Consider the following 22,811-nt stretch of genomic DNA (forward strand, 5'->3'; position numbering starts at 1 on the left):
GGCTCTCAGTTGTTGTTCATGATCCTCATGGCAAGATGCTGCACACCAGCCTTCCCCAACCGGCCACCCTCCAGATGTTTTGGACGAGAACTCCCAGCATGGCCAGCCACACAAAGTCCTGGGGTCACCCCCCAGAAGACAGCCACAGAAGGCAGTATCCAATACTGCCACTGCACCTCTGCTGGTTCCGTTGTGCTTGCGGGACCCACCAAGTGCGACAGGAACCAGCACATCCTAAATGGACCCTGGGAATGAGCAGAAATGCTCATTTCTGGACTGAGATAGGTCTGCAGAAGTCGCTCCGACAGGCTTTGCTGACCTGCACCGTTCTGGAAATGGGAATTTCCGCTCGTTTCTGATTGCTTCGGGAACCACTCGGTTTCCATTGTGCTAGTGGTATGTCCTGCTGGCATGTGGGCAGAATAGGATACTGCCCAGTGAGTCCTTTCTGCCAGCCATCAACATTGTCCAGGGCTGTACGCTCATTCACTGATTGGATCACTTCAGGCTGCGGTCACGTGAGCACCAAAGAAAACACCATTCTTATGGGGCACATTATTCTGATAACAACATAACATAAGAAGAGCCCTGCTGGATCAGACCAAGGGTCCATATAGCCCAGCATTCTGTTCACACAGTGGCCAACCACCTGTTGACCAGGAACCCACAAGCAGGACTTGAGTGCAACAGCACCCTCCCGCCCATGTTCCCCAGCAACTGGTGTACATTAGCTTACTGCCTCTGGTACTGGAGGTAGCACATGGCCATCAGGACTAGTAGCCATTGATAGCCTTCTCCTCCAGGAATTTGTCTAGCCCCCTTTTAAAGCCATGCAAAGTGGTGGCTATCACTACATTTTGAGGTAGTGAATTCCATAGTTGAACAATGCGCTCTGTGAAGACGTCCTTCCTTATATCTGTCCCGAATCTCCCACCAATCAGCTTCATGGAATGACCCTCCTGAAGGTGGTTGCTGGAAGTTGTGTCATGCTCCCACTGCCTGGGAAAGGGCTGAAGGGGACAGTTTTATGGTCTGTATCTGGCCAGAGAACATGGAGGAAGGAAGAATTTATTGAGCTGCCTGGTAAGACGCAGTCATGGGCTACTGTTTCTTTTGAGAGACCTATGGGGTGTTCAAACTTGGTACCTAGATGCTTTCCACCTCAAGCTCAACTTGTATGCTTCTAAATAAGCAGTTATTTTAAGAACACAGACATACCTGTAGTTCTCTGGTAGTCATGAACCCATACAATTTACACCTCCTGGGACAGAGCATTTGGCTCAAAACGCTGCAGAGGAGGGAGGTGAAAAGGCCCCCCCCAACTCCCCAGCTTACCTTTCTTTGCCAGCACCTCTGTTTGGGTGGCACTCCTCTCTGTGGCCATCATCCAGTGTCTGCCATTCCCCTTGCTGTCTCAGAAGTCCATTTGGAATCATGCTATATGATGACATAGCATCATTCCAAGAGGGAATTCTGGGATAGAACATGACACCCACTGAGAAGATGGATGCCAGCACAGCTGGTAAGGCCCACCATTTGCCCCAGTGGAAATAATTGAAATGCCCCCCTCCCCCATTTTGCCACCTCCAGACTGGGCAGTGAAACTGGGGGGGGGGTGTGCGTTTTGGTACAACCTTTGCCCACACGTTCTCAGCAGATGGGGTTGCTGAGAGTTCTCTATCTGTTACCAGAACTTGGTGGATCAAGTCCTGTGTGACATTTCTGGCCCTGCAGACAGGGCTTTGAAATTAAAACTCCACACTTATCTTTCGGGCTAGTGAGCAACGGTATCACACTTGACGGGCCTCCGCTATTCAACTCACCAGCACAAGCTGTGCAATAAGGAAGAGAAACAAATATTAGTAAGACACTGAGATCTGGAAAAGTGCAGTTGTAACAGGCCTCATGACACCACCGCCCCGTCTTGGGCCAGCTCCTCCACCCAGGGGTTGTAATCATACAATTTGATTTGGCTGGTTGTATCCAGTCAAGTTAGGCTGCTTCCAGGTTTTCGGGGACCCTTGAGCAAAGACACTCATACTGGGACTCCTTAAAGTAGGGATGTTCCCATCTTTTCGATGGTACAGTGCACTCAGCTCTTCCGTAACAACAACTGAGGGAGAAGGAAGAGAGCCACTGGCTTTCCTGCTTCTCTCTCCGCCTCCGTGCTCCCCAGCTGTAAAGCAGACTGCAGTGTGGGTGACTTGACTGATAGGGCCAGTTTGCGCCTGCAGAGCTAATGGCTCAAGGAAGTGAGCCACGATACAGTCTATGACCCAGTTTGCACAATCACCACGGCCCACCGCGGCTTATTTAAGCCACACTGGGTTCCAGAGCATGCCCGTGGCCATTGTGAATATTCAAACTGTGGCAGGCAGGGAGGCACCGTGGCTTATTGTGACGTCCAAATCTGGTGAGGGTGGGTTGCTGGCGTGGTTCACAAACCACCCACAACCCTAAACCAGCCCATGGGCTGCAGTGATGTTGCGAACTGGGTCACAATCTGCATCTTGGCCCACTTCCTCGAGTCATTGGCTCTGCAGGTACCCACGCTCTGCCAAGATGGATGCACTGATTGTCAAGTGTGGCTGGTGCCACCTGTGACTCATCGTTTTGGCCTTATCCTTGCTAGCGAGCAACGGTATCACACTTGGTGGCCACCCATTTTCAACTCACCAGCACAAGCTGTAAGGACATTTCCCTTGCTCCACGTGCCCATTTTGTGTCTGGTGGATCCCAGGGCCCTTTCTGCCCCTGATGCCTGACGCTCTTTTATATGAGTCAGATCACTGGCCCTTCTTTGCCAGTGTGGCAGTTGCTCTTTCCCAGCCCCGCCAGCTGAAATCCTCTTAATCGGAGATACCAGAGATCACGGACCTTCTCCGTGCAAGGCTAGCCCCTGTGCCATTGTGCCGTGAGCTCCTCGTCATCGATGATGTGAGCTCAGAGGGCTAACACACCCTTGTGCCAAGAAGGGAATGCCCACAAGTGTGTGCTCAGTTACTGGAAGGGATCGTCAGAAAAGAGGATCATTCAGGGAAAGGGGGGTGTTCGCAACCACCATTTAGGCAGAGAGCCATGTTTGCAAACGCTTGCTTGGCTCCGAATGCACGAGAGAGTGGCAGGAGCCAGGGAGGGAGGGACTGGGGCGAAAGTCAACGGAGGGGTTTGCTGCTAAAACCCCAGAGGGAAAAAGAATGTGCAAATGGAGGCTCCATGGGCAAGGAACAGCACGACTAAGGTCAGGGCTGCTTCGGGGATCTCGTGCCCAGCAACGGCTCAGATTCATCTAGCCAGTTGGCTTGGCAAAACAAGCCCGTTTGCAGCTAATGGGGTGAAATTGGCTTCGCTGGGTGAGGCTGTGCCGGCATTCAAATTGATTCAATTTACAGTACGGAAGACTGGGGGGGAGGTTACATCTCAATCCTGGGCCCCCGCATTGGCTCGCTCACCGCGTTCATCGCTCATCTCTTTCCTGACGATGTCCTTCACTTCTTCCGCCTGTGGCCGTCAAGCACAAAAACAGAGGCTAGAACCCTGCTGGCAGCGCTTTCCACATCGGCCCTTGCTCTCTGCTCAAAGCAGCTTCTGCCCCATTAGCCCCCCCCCCCCAAGGTTGATGCCCATCTGGAGGAGGGACAGGTACACTTCTGCTGGTTCCAATCGGAGTGGCTCGGACATTGGGAAAATAATGGGGAAATAATTAGTTCTGAGCCAATCCAAATTCAGTTAACCAGCCCCACCCAGATGGGCCTCCAAGACCCCTCCCTCACTCCCCACATGTCTCCTTCCCCATGCTTCTCCTTCCCCACCCACCTGGCTGCCGTTTGTGCTCCAGTGATGGCAAGCAAGAGGAACGAAAGGAGAAAGGTTTCTCCACCCCTCTGGAGCATGACATGCTGTATAGCTGCACATCTGTACTGGAGGAGAAGAGACCTCCCTAAATTGCCCCCCCATAGTTTGTGGAGCACAAACAGCAGCCAGGTAAGTGGGATGGGAGACAAGCAGGGTTGTATTGGTGGAGGGATGGGAATTTTTCTCCGGCTCAGCTTTTAAGAACATGGGGGCCATAATGTTCACCTTGTATTTGAGGCGAGCTTTACAAACCCCCAAGACTTGTATTTCTAAGCCCCCAAATACATATATCAATGACATCTCTAATCTCAAGCTCTATGTCTCAGTCATTAGGGCCAAGTTTATGCCACCCTTAAGGAATATCTCCCTCACCATACCTTTATTTCACCATCTCTGCTAGCCTCTAAATTTCTCCCAAACAATTGCTTTTTCAGTACGTTCATGTTAACTGAATCTCAGCATGGCACTTTTACTTTGCCAAATGCAACCTATCTGCATGAGCTTAGGAATTCTGGGGAATTTTATCCACATACCCTTGTTGGAAATCCTGGGCTGGGTGTCTCTCTGGAATGGAGAACCACAACCCGAATAAAATAAAAACAACCTTGCGATCATCATTCCCTCTAATAGCAAACTCAGGTGCTGAGTGCCACCAGGATTGGAGCCAAAGCAGGGCCACTGAGAAAGAAGCGGGAGGAAAGCACAACAAATCTTTAAATCAGTGGAGGCTGGTGGCTCCAATGTTAGTGGGGTAGTAAATCCGTTCCAGGTTTCAGCCAAAACTAGTCAGAACTCCAAAGGAGCTCTCCAAGGTGCGGAAGCTGTTTTAAAAGAAACAACCAAAGAGTGCAAACACCCCCCCAACAGCTCAGTGCGGGCTGGGCATGCCCAGTACCCCAAAAGGTAGAGTGACCGTTGGAAAAGAAAAGCTGATAACCAACCAGGGGTAGGGGAAGAGAATGGAGAGAAGTGTCCTGGAGGAGAGCACGGCTGCCTACCTGGCTTGTACCCTGAACAAGAGCATTCCCCTTAGGGAAGGAGGAGATGCTGCAACATTTTACTGCAGGTCCTCCTTGTTTACTTACAGTCATTCTCCCAGAGTGAAAGAGAAACCAACAAAGAGAGCCTTGAGTTTGCCAAGGGTCTTCTCCTTAAACTCCCTCCACTTTCTGATTTAAGTTTTGAATGTGTCAATAAACCAGATGCTGGAGTGAATCCAGGGGTCCCCTGAATGACTTGCCACTTGACAGGGTCTCCAAGACCCCTCGCTTCTTTGCAGAACATCACTTCCTAAATCTACTGGGGGTGCGGGGGAGGCACTGCAATTGCAAGGGTTTTGAGTTTGCATTCAAAAACAGCGTAATATAATTTACTGGCCAAGAGGGAGAGTTGTGAATCAGGAGGGCCCCAGTTCTGATTTGGCCTCTGCCTCAAGCTTACTAGCTAGCCTTTAGACGAACCCCATGCTGGAGTAAATAATACTGACCTACCTTGCAAGGTTGTTGCAAAGATTACTGAGACACTTATGGTAATTATGATTATGATTGTTAAGTTATTATTCAATATGCCCTGTGTATTGACCTGTAAAAGACACCAGGTTTCTTTCATGCAACCAAATGAGACACAGACAAAGGAGCCTGGCAACCTTCTCCAGCAGGTTTTTGGACATCCCAGTCTAAATGACAGTATACCTAGTCTGACCAGTATGCTTTTTCATTCCCTCACTTTTTGGTGACCTGGCACTAGTTTAGGAAGTCTGTTTCCTTGTCATTTCTCAAGTATGTTCAGGCTGGCCATGATTCCTCTACCCAAGAAGCCTCATTCCAGGCCATTTACCCCAGTGCTGGCTCTTCTATGAGACAGGGTAAGGTGCCCACATCAGGCAGTGGAATAGGAGGAGCGGCAAATTTCATCACTCCCTGCCTCCACCAGGAGGGCCCACGGATCCACAAGTGGGTGCTCTGGACAGCCCTGCCAGCTGCTCTCTTGCCATGGTATTTGCCTCAGCAAGAGAACGGCTGGTGGGGCTCTCTGGAACAGCTGCCTGCCCTCTGTTTCCCTCGTAGGACACCTCCCCCTTACCTCTGCTACAGCCGGGTTGGCTCTGTGGACAGCCGCATGGCTGGAAGAAGTGGCTGCAGGTCTTTCATGACAGCTCACCCGGGTCTCATGAGAGCCCTGCAGCTGCGTCTTCTGGCTGTGTGGCTTTCCATAGAGCCAATGTGGTGGCAACAAAGGGAAGGGGGGCACACTACAGCGGAAGGGAAGGGAGGAGATGTGGCAGCAGCTAAAAGAAATAAGAGGAGCCCATCACATGGAAGTCAGTTGGCCCTTCGTGATCTTCTTGAAGCTATGACTCTAGGACATAATGGCCTTGTCACCTTTGTTTCCCTTTGTGTTCAGTTTTCTCCCTGGGTAGCTACCATGCAGCACCTTGGGCATTTCTCTCCCTCATCTCCATCTTGTTGCCAATTAGCCTTCTCACAGGCTGTCTCAGTGCTCTACACTATCTGGGAGTGAATACATATGACCATTTACCAAATGGCCACTTACCACGGTGTCCACATAACAGCCTCCCCCAACCTGGCACCCTCCAGATGTGCTGGACCACAACTCCAATCATCCGCAGCCAGCAAAAGTCTGGGCACTGTAGTCCAACACATCTGGGGGTGCCAGGTTGGGCAAGGCTGCCATACAACCACTGTGTTGGTTTAATTTACTCAATTTCTAAGTTGCCATTCAATAGAAATATTCTCAAGCTCTCAATAAACATGAACAGTAGGAATAAATTGTATAATGCTAAGACAATAGCAACCATTACAGAGTAATCCTATGCATGTCTACTCAGAAGTTCACTGAGTTCAACTAGGGATGTCAGAGGAATCCATCCGGGGGCTGAAGCTTTCATCAGCTTGGCCCCCTGGACTTCAGCTTGTTTCCCCGTGAGCTGGCCCAACTTGCTCTCCATCGAGTCAGGCCAGCTCACAGATTGTCTGGTGGTTTTTTTTCATAAATAGAAAAGTTGTGCAAATTGCACCTGCAATTTGCATAATTTGCACAAATTTCAGCCATATTTTGTTTAATTTGCACAAATGGCAACTGGAATTTGCACAAATTAAGCAAATTAGAGCCAGAATTTGTGCAAATTAAGCAATTTGTGGCCGCAATTTGTTCAACTTTCTATTTACGATCCCCACCCCAAAGTTCCTGGATTTCAGGAAAAACTCACTGTTCAGTTGGTGAATACAAGCTGAGCTACATGGTCAGTGGGAATCCATCAGGCCCCAAAATGGCTGGATTTGCATATGACTGGTATCTCCAAGTTCAACAGAACTTACATGTAAGTGTGTCTAGCAGAGGTGTGAAATCGCTTTCAGTCTGAGGGCCAAATTCAGTGTCAGAGAAGCTCTTGGGGGCTGTGTTCCAGTGGGAGGTGGGGCCAAAGGCATTAGGGGCATGGGCAAAATATCCAGAAAACCCACATATTTTAGCCGAGAGCTCTTCCTGCCTTCAGAGAGGCATTTCAACCTTTTAGAACGGGGAGAAAATTGCGCAAAGCTCAGAAACCACCAAATGATTAGCAGTTGGGGGGATGGGGGTGTGGACTTGGCCCCCAGGCCTGAGGTTTTGCCCCCCTGGAATATAGGATTGCAGCCTTCAGAAGTTCAAAGAGTAGGTCAATAAGACATCCTTATAATTTAAGAGTTGAATGCCTGGGAGAAGAAAAAGATCTGCCAGGTGCCAGCAAGAGAGCAAAGGAAGGAAAGCTCCAGAGGGAGAGAATAGCATAACGGGGTGCCACTGCTGAGAAAACCCTGTCTCCAGTCTGGGCTGACTGCAGCTTGGAGGACTGGCGTGGCAGCTGAGCTGCCATGTTAAATTGCCCCCCATGTAACATTGTTCCAGGCATTATGGGGAATGCTAAAACGGCAGCTCCAAGCTGCTAGGCATTGAGGTCCCCAGGCAGGCATCAGTGCAACGGTGGGCCAGCTGTGGCCCACGAATGGTGGACCTATACATGCTAGATTTTTTAACCTTCATGTAAGCATGTGCAGCCCTGATTCAGATCGGGACCATGGCGCTTTGGCAGGGCTGTGTGTTAAACCTTTCCTCCACCTGTATTGTTCATGAAATCCCCCCGCCCCAGGGCGTTAAAAAAAGGGGGGGGAGTGGAATTTTGCAGAAAGGAAAGCTGGGTGAGAAAGGTGTAATGCCCCCCCCCCCCGGGGCACTATGGCGTGATCTGAATCAGGTCCATGCACACTTACACAGAGGTAAAGAAAACTAGTTTCACCATGCATGCTAGACAGAATGTTTAGTTTGGCCTTGTGCTGCCCTGCGAAGTGATAAGAAGAGGAGAGCTTTTACTGCTCCCCTGGACTTCTGGTCATAGGTGGACATGCGAGAAAATTCTCCTCACTGTTTACCAGGCCCAGGATTGACCACTGTCAGGTCTCTTTAATGGCTTGTCTTTTCAGCAGGGGCAATGGCAGCAGCATAAGGAATTGGATTCGCATCGTGTTCTCCCAGGCTTATATGGCCCTGTTTTGGATCCTGTCCTTTGTCTGCTTTGTGCTATTCTGAATTAAACCAGACCACAAGGCTGCCCTCTGCTTACTGCCGGGACAAATGGCTCTATCTTCGTAGCATCTCAGCTCCCAAATGTGTCCCCGGCTTGCCCTTTTACCAGATTTCTTGTTTGTGACCTAGACCTTCAACTTGCAGAATTTTATCCTATAGACTCACATAACAGTCACCATCCATGAATCAAGCACTTACAGAAAGTCCAGGATCTCCTTTTTGTCCTTTGCGACCCACTGGGCCGTCTTCCCCCTGTCGAAAAGACATCAGCAATAACGAAAAGGCTTTGGCAGAGAAGGCCGTGCCATCATCCCGCCCCCAATAATGCCATGCAAGTGGCAGCCAAAGGGCGACGCTAAAAGGTTCCATTCCTTTTATGTTTCCCCATTGCTCTTGGGGAGTTCAAACGATGGCTTTCCTCCCTTATAATGTCCTGAGATATGGTACCAGGCATTGAACGGACACCACATCCCCACTGATCTGGAAGACAAGTGTTCTTGTTGCCCCATCTCCCACCATCCCCATGATGGCTCAGGATGATGGGAGTTGTAGTCTGGACACATCTGGAGGGCACCAGTTGGGGGAAGGCTGCTCCATGGCATTCAACAAAGACTCCATCCCAGAACAGTCTTCTTGTTCTATCAGCAGAGCCCTGGCCTGGGCTGACCAGAAAAGGTTAAGATCTTGCTTCCACCTGGAAATTGGAAGGCTTGGCCCACCCCCCCAGACTGAAGATGTTTATAGTAGCCGTGAGCAGCCAGCCATTGTTGCTTGGCAATTTCCCTCCCATGCTTGGCATTTGTGATTGATGTACTGTTTAATCAAAGTGAGTCGTATCTTTTCCCTTGGCTGATCTGGATGCTTGCTCACAAGTACACTGTTCAGCCTTCTCCAACTTGGCACTCTCCTATTGTTTTGGCTGGTGGGCAGATGCTGGGAGTTGCAGTCCGACAGGTGGGGAGAGAGGGCTCCAGGTGGGGGAAGGCTGAAATGGTCTAACTGATGTGTGTCAGAGCTTACAGGTGCTGGACAGGGATTCACTGAGCCCTGTGGAAATGCAGGAGGACCAGCCTCACCAAAAGTAGCCTCATTCCAGCAGTAAGCCAGAGTAGGTCAGATGATGCTTCCTGACCTGACTTGGTGCTCTGACTTGGATTCCTGCATTGAGCAGGGGGTTGAACTCGATGGTCTTATAGGCCCTTTCCAGCCCTACTATTCTATGATTCTATGATTCTAATCTAGTGAGGTATTGAGGGCCTACACTCATTCCACCCCATTCTAGGCCTCAGAGGCCAGACGCCTGGCTGGGTCTTAGCCCTCCGCTCGGTCATCAAAACTAGGACACGTCTGAATACTCACCATTCCCCCTTTGTTGCCAGGAGTTCCTGGGGGTCCCCTGAGACACAGCTGTTGCCTTCCTCTTCTGCCTCGTTCACCCTGAACACAAAAATACAGACCCGCAATACGTACTGAAGCATGGTGCAGTCCAAAGGCCTAACCCTGCTGTTTTGCCTATGCATTTCCCCTTTATTCCAGTGATGGTACACGTCTGAATCTATTTTCACTGGTGAGGAGGCTAGAGATGAAGGAGAATTTCATTTCAGTTCACCAATTGTCAGAACTTGCGTTGTTCACAACCCTGAACGCAAAAGCAGTTTTTGGACAAAGCTCGCACATTCCCAAGCTTTTGATCGCGTTCGGAAAAAAGTATTTTAAAAAAATATGTGCACTTTAAAATGCACGTTTTCCAAAAGATGTGCATTTTCATGATTTAGTCAAGGGGTGAAAAGTGCACTTTTCCTATTTGAAATCTGCACTTTTCAAATGAAAAAAGGTTGCAAGCGAAAATGGGAAGGAGGAGAACCAAGCTTCGGAATGGATTGCCACAGGCTCGAGCAACCCTGGTTTCCCTGTCCCTAAAGAGGGCTTGCAAAATGCATGGAGCAGCCTCCTCAATCTTTGGGGTGCATCTCCACATGAGTAATGCCTGTGCTCCAGTTCAGAGAGCCGGTTTTGGACTGGGGAGCCATCGGCAGCTGATTTACGCGGGGTCCTGTAGCGAGCCTTGTCAAGGTCTTCAAGACTGCCACAGCCTTGCAGAAGGCAACTGACGAGCAGTGGATCTATCGGATCACTTGCGCCCACTAGAGAGGGAAGATGGCGCCAGTGCTGAGCATACAGAGAACAATTGCTCTGGCCTTTTGACGGGGGTTGAGAGAGGGCAGGAACTTCAGGAGTGACATTCTGTAAGCAGAGCTGGTGACAGAGGTAAGGTTAGAGCGGTGGGACCTGAGTGTACCTTTTGGGTGTAGAGCTGGGGGTGTAGGAATTGATCCATGGTCTAACTCAGCCTTCCCCAATCTGCTGCCCTGCCAGATGTGCTGGACTAGAGGTCCCATCTTCCCCAGCAAGCTGGGGTTTATGGGAGTTGTAGTCCAACACATCTGAAGGACAGCAGGTTTGGGAAGGCTAATCTAATGTATACGTAAATACACCTCTGTGTACAGAGGCAGGATACCCCATACTGGGGACACCCCCCGCCGGAGGGAGACCAACATCTTCAGGTAGGGATGTCCATCAGTGGGAAATCCAACCCTTTGGGGGCTCGCTGGATTTCCTTGGCAATCCTGAGTTGGTTTTCATCTGTGAGCTAAGCCAGGGTGGTTCTTTTTTTGGTTTTCTTAAAATTTGCATAGACATTTATGCAAATTGTGACTGCAATTTGTGTAATTTGCACAAATTTTACAAATCACAGCTGAAATTTGCACAAATGTCTATTTATGCAAATTGTGACTGCAATTTGTGTAATTTGCACAAATTTTGCAAATCACAGCCAAAATTTGCACAAATGTCTATTTATGCAAATTGTGACTACACTTTGTATAATTTGCACAAATTTTGCAAATCACAGCCAAAATTTGCACAAATGTCTATTAATGCAATCTTTAAGATGGAAAATCTGTCAGCTGGCCTGACTCACTGCAGGCTGAATTGGGCCAGCTGGCAGAAGTCAGAATGAAGTCCAGGGGGCAAGCCCCCGAAAACCTGTCAAGCTGCACCCCCCCAACTGGATTCCTCCAACATCCCTCTCTTCAGGTCCTGGTGAGTTTACAGAGGCATCTGGCCAAGTAGGGTGATGTGGCTGCAGAAAAGGCAAGTGCAATTTTAGGTTGCATTAATGGAAGTATAGTTTCTAAATTATGGGAAGTAATAGCTCCACTCAACCCTGCTCTGGTCAGACCTCACCTTGAATATTGGGACCATTTCTGGACACCCCACTTAAAAAGGATTCATATACATTGGAATGAGTTCAGTGAAAAACAACAAAGATAATCAGGGGATGAGAAGCTAAGTCCTACAAGGAAAGTTTGGAGGAACTGGATATGTTTAGCCTTGAGAAGAGAAGGCTGAGGGGGATATGATAGCTCTTTTCAAGTACCTCAAGAGTTGTCACACAGAAGGGGGTTGCAATCTGTTCTCTATCATCCAAGACTGTAGAAAGGCAGATCAGGAAAAACTTCCTAACAGTCAGAGCAGTCAGACAATGGAACCAACTGCATAGGGAGGGGGTGGGCTCTCCATTCATAAGCAGAGACTGGACAGCTATCTGTCAGGAAAACTTTAAACTAGATTCCTACACCGAGCAGAAGATTAGATTCGATGGCCTAAAATGCCCCTTCCAACTCTAGGGTTCCAATTACTGCTGGAAACCCATCGCTGGACTCATTCGGAACCTTCATCCAATGCAGCAAGAGAATTCTGATCTCTCTTGCTGAGGAAGCAAAACTGGGATCATACATTCCGTGTCCTGCACTCTGGGATGATCGAGAAGAGATCTTGGCCTTCCTCTCTGTGGCAACCTTTCAAGTTCTTGAAGAGTGCTATCCTATCTCCTCTCAGCCTTCTCTTCTCAAGGCTAAACATGCCCAGTTCCTTCAGTCTCTCCTCACAGGGCCTTGTTTCCAGTCCCCTGATCATCTTCGTTGCCCTCCTCTGAACCCTTTCCAGCTTGTCTGCATCCTGCTTAAAGTGTGGTGCCCAGAACTGGACACGGTACTCCAGATGAGGTAAAGCCCCAGCACCTTGGACAGAGCCCAGAACTGGGCAGAGGGCTTCCAGCATTCCCTTCCTGTCATGTGCTGCCGTGTTCTGCGCCAGCTGAACAGTCTTCAAGGGCAGCCCCACGTAAGTGTGTCACACAGTCGTCTAAGAGAAAGAATAAGGAGAAGCCTGGATGACAACGGCTAGCTCTGGACCAGATATTTTGGTACCCACAGAGATACCTTAGAGAGGCTTAGCAGTTTCTGTGTGTCATTTGAAAAATGAATTAAAGGAGCAAAGGCAGGAGTGGATGGGGAGGGAGAGAAAAAGACAGCCTCATACATGCTTAAAGAGGTTAGAACTTTTATATCAGTTGTAGGAGGGAGCCACGCTGCAAGAGTCCTCTAAGAGATCATTAACGGCACCCGCTTTGGTGTTGATTAGTGAGAGAACATGAAGCGTTCCTCTGCCTCCTTCGCCGCTGCGTCTCTCTGCCTGAATTATGAAGGAGTCCATGCAGGGGGAAGCTACAGCCATCAAAGGGCAAACAGTCTTCCCCCCTCCTCCCTGCTTTCAGAAGAAGCTCCAGCTTCTTGATCTAGTGGTAAGAAGCAGAGGGACAGGAGAAGCACCTGTTCCTCCTGCATAGGAAAGCAAAAGGCCCTTTCAGCAACAGAGGGAAGAGTATGTGCCTGGCTCCTGCTATCGCAGGCCTAGAGGCAAAGGCAGGCTGATGAAGGGCCTTAAGAGGTGCAGCGCTGTCACGGGAATGGGGCAGAGAGGATGTGGTGGCCATCATTTCGAAATCATCCACTGCAGGAGGGCAATGAAAATGATCAGGGGACTGGAAACAAAGCCCTATGAGGAGAGACTGAAAGAGCTGGGCATGTTTAGCCTGGAGAAGAGAAGACTTGGGGGAGATAAGATAGTGCTCTCCAAGTACTTGAAAGGTTGTCACAGAGAGGAAGGCCAGAATCTCTTCTCGACCATCCCAGAGTGCAGGACACGGAAGAATGGGCTCAAGTGACAGGAAGCCAGATTCCGGCTGAACATCAGGAGAAACTTCCTGACTGTTAGAGCAATGTGACAATGGAACCAATGACCTAGGGAGGCGGTGGGCTCTCCCACACTGGAGGCATTCAAGATGAGGCTGGACAGCCACCTGTCAGGGATGCTCTGACTGTGATTCCTGCATTGAGCAGGGGGTTGGATTCAATGGCCTTGTAGGCCCCTTCCAACCCTACTATTCTGTGATTCTATGATTCTACCATTGATTCCTGTAACAGGTCTAGATGCTGCATGCCTGAGAGATCCCCTACTCCTGGAGGAGGTCTTCCTGTGGGCAAAAATATGCTAGGGAGACCCTGCACAGCAGCTCCTCTTTCATGACAGTGAGATCCAGAGCTGCATTCAGAAGGCCATTCTCTGTGGTGATGCACGCTTCTCTGGATATCCCTGCCAAAGTCCACCTTTCTCTTTAAGAAAGGCTATTGCTATTTTTGGTGGTGTTCTGCTTCATGCATTCAATTCCTATCCTGGCATATGGTTAAAAAAAAAAAAAAGCTGCAAAAGAGGTACTGACAATAAACAGCAATACATTTAGAGCTGCAATGTTTAATCAATTAAAAACTCCTTTTAATTGAACAGATTCCATTATTATCATTTATGGTGCTGATGATGATGATCATTTGCCCTCTACAAAAACTGCAGAGGGCAAATGACATTAAGGGTGCAAATCCTATGGCCTCTTGGAGGGCATCCCAGGTACCACATTTGTTTTGGAACTCCCTCTCCAAGTGTGGGGAGACAGGCCCACCCTTGGAGAGAGGGAGAACTGACCTTGCAAACCTGCAGCTGTGGAAAGGCCCATCACTTCCCCAACATCAGAGAGGACCAAAACGAGACCTGCAAATGGGTGCAGAGCCCGCCAAATAAAATAAAATGGAAACAGGTGGTGCTAAATGGGCATGAGTATTTGACTTAGGTCAATAATTCCTGCAAGAGCCACTTGAATCCAGTGTTGGAAAGCTACACCAGACATTTTCATGCCATGGAGAATGATGAGTTGTGATTTAGTCTGGGATGGTTGGTCATAGATCTTGTAAATAGTGGAACAAATGGTCGGGCTTGGCCTTGATTTGGATTCTTCTGCTGTTTTGTTCAATGTTTGGGGCACTAGAATTCAGTCTCCTCTTTCAAATGTTACAGATAAGTTTGCAAATTCTTGCTAAGATTGTCCAAGCCAGGCCTTGGAAAACCGTGTCTGTGCCTTCTATGAAAGAATGGTTGGTTAAAGTTTTTGAGATAGTTAAAATTATGTCCATGTAGAACTACCAGGAGCATGACAATTAACTGCTACTATATGAAGGAGAACTGGTCTGACTTGATCAGTGATTGATTCATGGAATCTCTTACCTGTAGCCCCGGCTCACCCTGTGGTCCTTGTGGCCCTGGCGGCCCGGCATCACCCACCGTACCAGGTAAGCCAGTCTGTCCTTTAAAGCCGCCCAGGCCAGGCACTCCCTTGGCACCCTGCAAATTCCAAACGGAGGCTTCCTTTCAGAATACCAAGGAAGGTGGGGACATGACAGCACTCTTCAAATCCTTGATTGGCCCTCACAAAGACTTGTTCTCTGCTGGGCCGGAGGACAGGACCAGATTGGGGTTTAAGTTCCAGGAGGTCGATTTCAGATGACCATTTGCAGAAACCTCTTGACAGTAAGAGCAGTTTGACAATGCAACCAATCCCCTTTCCCATCCCATGGTTTGCTTCCCCAAATTCCCCCCGCCCCCCGCTCCTGGATAGAGGTTAGAAAAAGAGAAAAAAGTCTCCATTGATGCCAACAGGGACTCTTTTCTTTTCTTTTTTTACCCTTCAGGAAGCAAGTGGGAGGGGGGATTTAATCCTCCCCTCCCAGTGCACAAATCCTGTCCTCCCAGTCCAAATGGGCCCATAATTGGGCCATGCACACTTACTCTAGAGTAAAAACAAAGAGCTAAGCCTCAATACACAATTAATGTGCAGTATGACCCCCTGAGTGTCCAAACCACTTCTTCCACCCTTCGGAACATATATCTAGCCACATTCAGTCATTCAAAGCACATGCATGGGTACGACTGCAGGCTTTTTCACCAACTAATGCATGTTTGTCGAACACCTAAACAGAATTCCCAGGGGCTCTATTTGGGCACTCAATGAGCACTTTCGCTGGAGGGGAGAACTTTGCTTCCTGCTGCTTTGCATCGAGGCAAGATGGTGTTTCATCCTATCCCTGCCAGCACCAGAGACTGACCCCTCCTCCCTTGAAATAGGTTCCCTTTACCAGAGCTGCTAAGAGACAGCCCAGATAGTCCTTCATTTTGTTTCTGTTGGTAATACAATTATTAATTCATTGTTCTCATACGGGCGTTGTTTTATTACGTATCTGCTCTTACGAAATTGTTTTGAATTGTTTCCTGCATGGATAAAGATGCTGCTTTCCCTTTGGTTTGTTGTGAACTGCCCAGAGCGCAATGGATACGGAGAGGCGGGAGGCACGTAAAGCGGGTGGCTGACGGATGTGGAGGCTGGGGGCGGAGCCTGCTGCTGTGATGCTGGCCCTCCCAGGCACATGTGAACAAGTGAATGGGACTCAAACCTCCCACCTTGCCTGCCTTCAGGATGACAATACAAGCAAAGAGGGTGATTTGTAGTATGATTTCCACGGGACAGGATATATTTCATGAAGCTTCAGGGTTGCAACTTCACAATAAGGACACTGGACTGGTTCCTTTACGTTTGGGGTGAACCTCTGGCCCACTTGGGGGGCTAAATCCAGCCCTCCAGGGTTGCTCAGACAGACATGCCCTCTTCCCCTGGCCCATCCACTTCCCCCATTTGTTTGATGGTTTCTTGGCTTTTGCACACACCCCCTTCTAAAACACTGAAATGCCTCTCCTATGCTTAGTTATCGGCAGCAAAAGCTTTAATCTAAAATAGGCCGGCATTTTGGTTCCGCCCTGTCAAAAATGATGGCCTGTTTTCCATCATGAGATTAGGCCGTGTTGTCCGTCCAGTACAACCACCTGGGATAGGATGTTATCTAGAGGCTCCTCAGCCCTTTGCTCACGGCCAGGCGCCATCCCTGCTAATTGGGGAGTGAGAACAGCTGGGTCGGGTGGGGAGTTCCAGCCTCTTGGAGACAAGGGTGGGCCACCCAGGGGCTGAGCCAGTGCCCGGCTAAAGGAAAAGCTGCCCTGGGTTGCCAGGGCTGGGCTTTAAAAGAGGGCTGAGGTAGAGGCATGGTGTCTCCCTTTGTCCTGGTGGTTCTGGGCCTGCTGATGGCTGGTTGCTATCCTGGGAGACCCATGCTTAGGTATGTTAAGGGTTGGCCAGGTAGCTTTATTATTTTGGCTTGCGTGTGTGTTCATAAAGCTCTCTGTGTATGTTTAGTAATTTGGCTTTGTGCCCGCCTGTGCAACTTGCTACTTCCATTCTTCCCTTTCCTCCTACCCCTTTCTTTTTAATCTTAATAAAAATTTATCTAACCTTTAGTTGGTGTGATTGTCTCTGCATAACCTCAGTGCTCATTTCAGTGCCTCTTGGCCTAGGAGGGTGGCTACTGGGTATTTGGGGGGACTGGAAGGCCGGGTTTGGCCAGTCCTATCTTTCAGGAGAGTTGGAATTCATTCCAGAGTGGCCCTACCTTGCAAGAAGGTTGGAACTGGTTCCAGCAGTCCTTCACATGCCCCTTTTGCCTGTGTCCCAGCCCCTTTCTGCCTTCCATCCCACCCACCACTGGTTTGCAGCCCCCGAGAGCTTCTCTGAAATTGACGCTGGCCCCTGGGTTGAACAAGGTCCAACATCTCTGATACAACAGGAGAGAACGCCATCATGGCTCTGTCTCCCCATTCCCACCATGCTCCTGTCAACTGCCCGCCATGTGGAACACCTAGATTTCTGCTTTCTGCAGCAGGCAAGCAGGGAAGGGGGATGATAGAACCACACGGGGAACAGGCACATGCCTTGTTGTCCACTTTAGCAGGAGATTTAGAAAACCTACAGTCCAGGTTGCGAGGTGGTCTTTCCAGAAACCCAGGTCTTTTAAGTGTTCAGACAACTAGTCCAGAACTTTTTAAAAAGGGTCTCTTTGAGCTGTTTCCATGCTTAGTAGAAGGCATGAGACAAGGGCCTCTCTGTAACCTTCCTGTTCAGCTCCCCTGGCACAATCCTGTCCTCACACACAGAACCTTCTAGAAGATTCCATCAAAGGGGAGTGGAAGCTCTGCCCTGAAATGGAACTACGTAGATGCCGCAAAGTAAAACATGCTATGATATTAATTTACATTTCATTTGGAATGGATTAGAATTTGGGGGCAGCCATCCTACCTGCCCAAGAATGCCCCTGGGAGTGAGGTTACATCATTACATAGTGTTGGCTCTGTAAGCCATTTTGTCCTGGGAATGCGGCTGAGCTGCTGAGAGCAGCCAAGTCACAGCTTGAAGTGCCAGCAAGCTTTTGCTGTTAAAAAGAAAAAGAGAGAGAGAGAAAAAAAAACCCTGGCCACCTTTCATTTATTTAAAGCAGGGGTGGGTAACGTGTGGCCCAAGGCTGCATGCTGACCCAGCTGTTCCCTGCTACTCCCCCAACTGAAACGAAAACCAAAAAACCAAAAGAGCATCCAGAGTGGCCAATTTAAAGCTTTTAAAAAACCCTTTTAGGGTTCAGAAGTTACTTGAAAACAAGCTAATTTTGGCCCTTTTAGCACTCTGTAGCTGCTTGGGATGCCACTTTAGAAATTCGTTTGATTTTTTAAGCGCGGGGGGGGGAGGGCTGCAGCCTGCAAGGCGGGTGTGTGCAGGGGAGCAAAAATGTCCCCCCCAGGTCTTCTTTAAATGTTTCTGTCCCCCCAAAGATTAATCTTTAAGATTAATTTTTGGGACGCATTCCCCTCTCCTGAAATATTTGAACATCACTGGGCCAAATACTTAGTCCAGCACTAGAATTCATATATGTAAAAAAACTTATCCTGAGTTTCAGCCCCTGGACTTCGTAATGCCTTTGTTAGTATACCAAGGTTGAAGCATCTGATGCAATTTACTTGCGCAGATTATTTAAGAAGGGTGATGATTAAATTGGGCCTTGTTTAACTTCCTCTTTGTCAAGCTGAATAAGTCATGCTCTCCAAGTGTGCTTGTTTTCTTGGATCTATAAATAAGAGGTCTATCCATCTAGTGAAAGAAGCTCAGTGTTAAAAGATGCTGACAGTACCCAGCAACTCTCCGGGGAAAAGGAGATGAATCGCCGAACCAAGTGGGCTGTAGAGCGTTGGCTGATTAAGATGGGAGATCCTGGAGTTGATTGATGGGATGAATTCCCCGGGCTCGAAAATGCCGGATTCCCTATTTTGTAGAAGTGACCCCCAGTGACTCTCGATGTAATTAGTACCAAAAAAAACCAGGCTGTGCAAAACAGAGTGATTGAAAAAGTGGAATGACTAGAGCTATTAGCAAGGAAACAGGAAGAGTCTTGTCTTGTCTTTGCCTCTCTCGACTTGCAGTCCAACTGATCCTGTGTTACAGTGGTCATCCTCATTTCTCACATGGAACATCCAGATTCACAAGTCCTAAATCAAGGTTGCAGAACCTCAGGTCTGGGGCTCAAATCTGGGCAGCCCGGGAGCCTAAAAACAACCCTTCCGGGTTCCCCGGATCCCTTTCCCCCAAGCCCCATTTGGTGGTTTTCTGGCTTTTATTTATTTATTTATTTGCAATATTTATATACTGCTGCATATCTAGAACAGATTTTGGACTGGTGAACACAAAAGATAAAACAGTAAAAGAATAAAAGGTTAAAACACCACATTAAAATTATACTTGTTTAAAAAAACACCATTCCAATAAAAACCGTAACTGGCCAATTAAAGAAGGGTGCTGTTTTTAAGAGGTGCTGGAAACAACACAGTGTTGGTGCCTGCATGACCTCCATGGGCAGGGAGTTCCAAAGACAGGGGGCTGCCACACTGAAGGCTCTTCTCCTGGTGGACCCCAGCTGAGCCAGAGGTCCATGTGGAAGCACCAGGGACATGCCCTCCGATGACCTCAGTGACTGGGCAGGTTGGTAAAGAAGGAGGCGCTCTCTCAGGTATCCTGGTCCCAAGTTGTTTAGGGCTTTGTACACTAGTACCAAAACCTTAAACCTGGCCCGGTAGCAAATAGGCAGCCAGTGCAGTTCCCTCAGCAAAGGGGTTGAACGCTGAAAAAGGGCAGCTCCTGACAACAGCCGAGCGGCTGTGTTCTGCACTAGCTCCAGCTTTGGACCAGCCTCAAGGGCAGCCCCACAGAGAGGCCATTGCAGTAATCCAGTCTTGAGGTTACTAGCACCTGGACCACTGTGGCCGAGCTACCTCCCCACCCTGGCTGAATCGACACATAGCAGTTATACCGTTATCATACCGTTATCACAACGATTGGTGTCCATTGGTGTCATGTGTACCAATAGTTATGATAATGGTATGATAATGGTATAACTGCTATGTGTCGATTCAGCCCCTGTCCAGGGGAAGCCGCAGTTGGCGAACCAGCCAAAGCTGGTAAAAGGTTTTTGCAGGTTTTCCCCCATTCTAAAATGCTGAATTTCCTCTCCTGAGCCTTAGTTACTAAGAGCTTTTGGTAGAAAGATGCTGGCAGTTTCGGTGATTTGGCCCTGCCCTCTTGCCATCAGCGTACTACTAGAAGGAGGCCTGAAGAGCTTCTCCAAAATGGAGTCCAGCCATTGGCCTGAAAGAGGTTCAACACACCCCTGCCTTAAACTGTTGGGACGGCAGCCTTCAAAGGTGTGCCTGCTCCAACACGATCGTCGCTGCCCACTACTGCTCAGAGGGACAGTGCTGCTCTGTGTCTGGTCACCATCGGAAATACGGGTGGTGGGAATGCGGGACGCGTGCATCGTAGCTGCTGTCAGGGTGGACACTGAGCCCATAGAATCCCAGAGTAGTTCTGATGCTGAGGAAGAGCAGTCACTCCTTCGCGAGAGGAGCGCGCTCCTTTTTTCCCAGGACCAACAGCTGACGGAGATTCCTCCCAACCACATTCCTACTTTAGAAAGCAGTCCAGGGAGTGACTCAGCACAGATAGCAGACTGGGGGGGGATGCGCAGCGCAGATGCAGACAGTGGCGCCAAATGGTTCGCGCTCAAAGAACGGTTGCGCCCAGAGGATCCAAGGGAAAAGGGGAGGGATTCTCCCTAGTCCTTATATTCAGGGGTCTGCCAGTAATTGCCTTTCAAACGGGGACCAACTGTTCCAACTTAGGGCATAGGGATGCTGCTGCTCAGATCTAGTTGCTACCTGTAGAGTTATTAAGTTGTAAAAGAAGAATAAAGCTTTGAAAAGAATCCCTTTGTCTGTGTCTGGACTTGGCTACTGGATTAGACTGAGAGAGCCCTCCAAGGAGCCCTTGACAGCTGCAGTGCCCAGCCTATGAAACTCCGGAAGCCAGGAGGCTTGTGGGCCCCTTCCTCGTGAGCTTTCCATCATTTGCTGAAGCCTGTCGTTTTCCAGCATGTCTTCACTAGGGATGTGCAAGCAGTATTTTTTCATTTCATGATTCCACCCACTTTCATGATTAAAGACCTCACCCATTCGTGACGCTATCCGTTCGCTACATTCACATTGGTCTGTCCCTGTGGTGGAGGCAAAGGAAGCCATGATTTGGTTCCATGTTTCATTCCTTACAAAACAAATGCACCCAAACTTCAATTCTGGTTAATTCCCCTCACCTGAAAAGCTGTTTACTGTGTAATACAACTGCTTCATTGCCTTGCTGATTCCGCTCATGTTTTCCCAGCTGCTCAAATATGGCATTTTAAAAAATTGCATTATTATATTTAAACGTAGCCTTTTATGATGTACGTGTTTCCCCAACACCAACACCTTTTTTTGTGTGGCATGCAACCGGGAGGGCCCTTTCTGTGGCACAGACAAGCAGTGTCCACAGTTTAATAGAAGTAAATATGATGGCCTTTGTTGTGGAAAACAAAATGGCCAATTGAAAAGCTTTGGTCGCTCAGTAATGATGGCCAGTCTTATCACTTCCTGAGACATCTTTGGACACCTGGGGAAAGCTGACTTTCCATCTCCAGAGTTCTGTTTGTGTAGAGCAGCTGTCGTCAACCTGGTGTCCTCCAGATGTTTTGGTCTACGACTCCTAGCATTCCTGACCATTAGCCATGCTGGCTGGGGATGCTGGGAGTTGAAGTCCAAAGCATTTGGTGGGCACCAGGTCAGGGAAGGCTAGTCTAGAAAATTGGAAGGACAGAGCTCTTGAGAACATTCTGTTTTCTTTTTGTTGGTAAAAAGGGATTCTGGGGCCATATATTTTAGGTGTTTCTATATATGATAAAATACTGTGGAGAGGTCACACAATGGATACAATTTTTGTAATCGCAGAAGGCGAGGCAAAAGGAGCTCCTCGTTCCATTCCTCTGTATTTTTTAATGCAATCGTGGGTAACATGTGGCCTTCCAGATGTTTTGGCCTGCAACTCCTATCAGCCCTAGCTAGCATGGTCAATTGTAGGCCAACACATCTAGAGGGCCACAAGTTGCCCACCCCTGATTTAGGGGCAGAAACTACTGAATCCTTGCAGCAAAACAATCCATGTTGCATTCTGAAAATCCCGCATTTTCTTGGATCACTGTGCAGCCAGAGCAAGGGGCAGGGGGAAGTCGAAGCTTCATGGCTCCACCTTTTTCTTGCAGTGCACGATACAGTTAAACTGAAACTTCCTTTTTCATTATACTGGTGGAAGGACACATTTCCCAAGGAGTCAACAGTCTGTTAAGGTAGGGGAGCTGTTGTGAGCACAGCAGCTGTTATATTCCAATAGGGCAGGTGCCCTGAGCGCAGTCCTGGGGGGAGAGTTATGCAAGGCAGCTGGAAGGGAGACAGTGAGAGGGGAAGGAATGAAGGCCAAAGCAGATGAGAGGTGCAGGTGGTCTGTGATTCTTTCCCAACCTTCTCAGTTTTTACTTGAAAGCAGCTGTGCAGAGGGCGGAGCGCTGAAATCACTCAGAACTGGGGTGCAGGGAAGGGTGTTGTAACCCTCCCCTGGACAATTTCCCCAATCCAGTTAGCCCCGAAGAAGCTGCTATTAGACCCACGGCAGATATCACTGACAAGCTTATACCCGGGCTCTGTTCAGTCATGAGCATTAGCCTTTAATTGTAGCATACACCGAGGGTCAAACACACAGTACGTAGTGTGTCGCTGACCATGCTTTGATTTTTACTCTACTGTAAGTGCACATGACCCTGATTTGGATTGGGACCACAATGCACCAGGAGGGGAGGATG

At 48.9% G+C, this 22,811-nt stretch overlaps 1 protein-coding gene across 1 annotated transcript in view; it reads right to left on the minus strand.

The window, feature by feature from the left end:
• The window catches only part of LOC146339305 (uncharacterized), a 235,057-nt gene that overhangs the window by 15,566 nt on the left and 196,680 nt on the right, over window positions 1-22,811 (minus strand). The window contains 4 exon segments of the mRNA XM_084811682.1: window positions 3,453-3,501; window positions 8,635-8,688; window positions 9,796-9,873; window positions 14,893-15,009. Of these exon segments, the coding sequence (XP_084667808.1) occupies window positions 3,453-3,501; window positions 8,635-8,688; window positions 9,796-9,873; window positions 14,893-15,009 (298 nt within the window).

The sequence above is a fragment of the Heloderma suspectum genome, chromosome 7 (genome assembly GCF_057233095.1).
Source record: "Heloderma suspectum isolate Gila_16-S chromosome 7, 16-S_ref, whole genome shotgun sequence".
Taxonomy (NCBI): Eukaryota; Metazoa; Chordata; class Lepidosauria; order Squamata; family Helodermatidae; genus Heloderma; species Heloderma suspectum.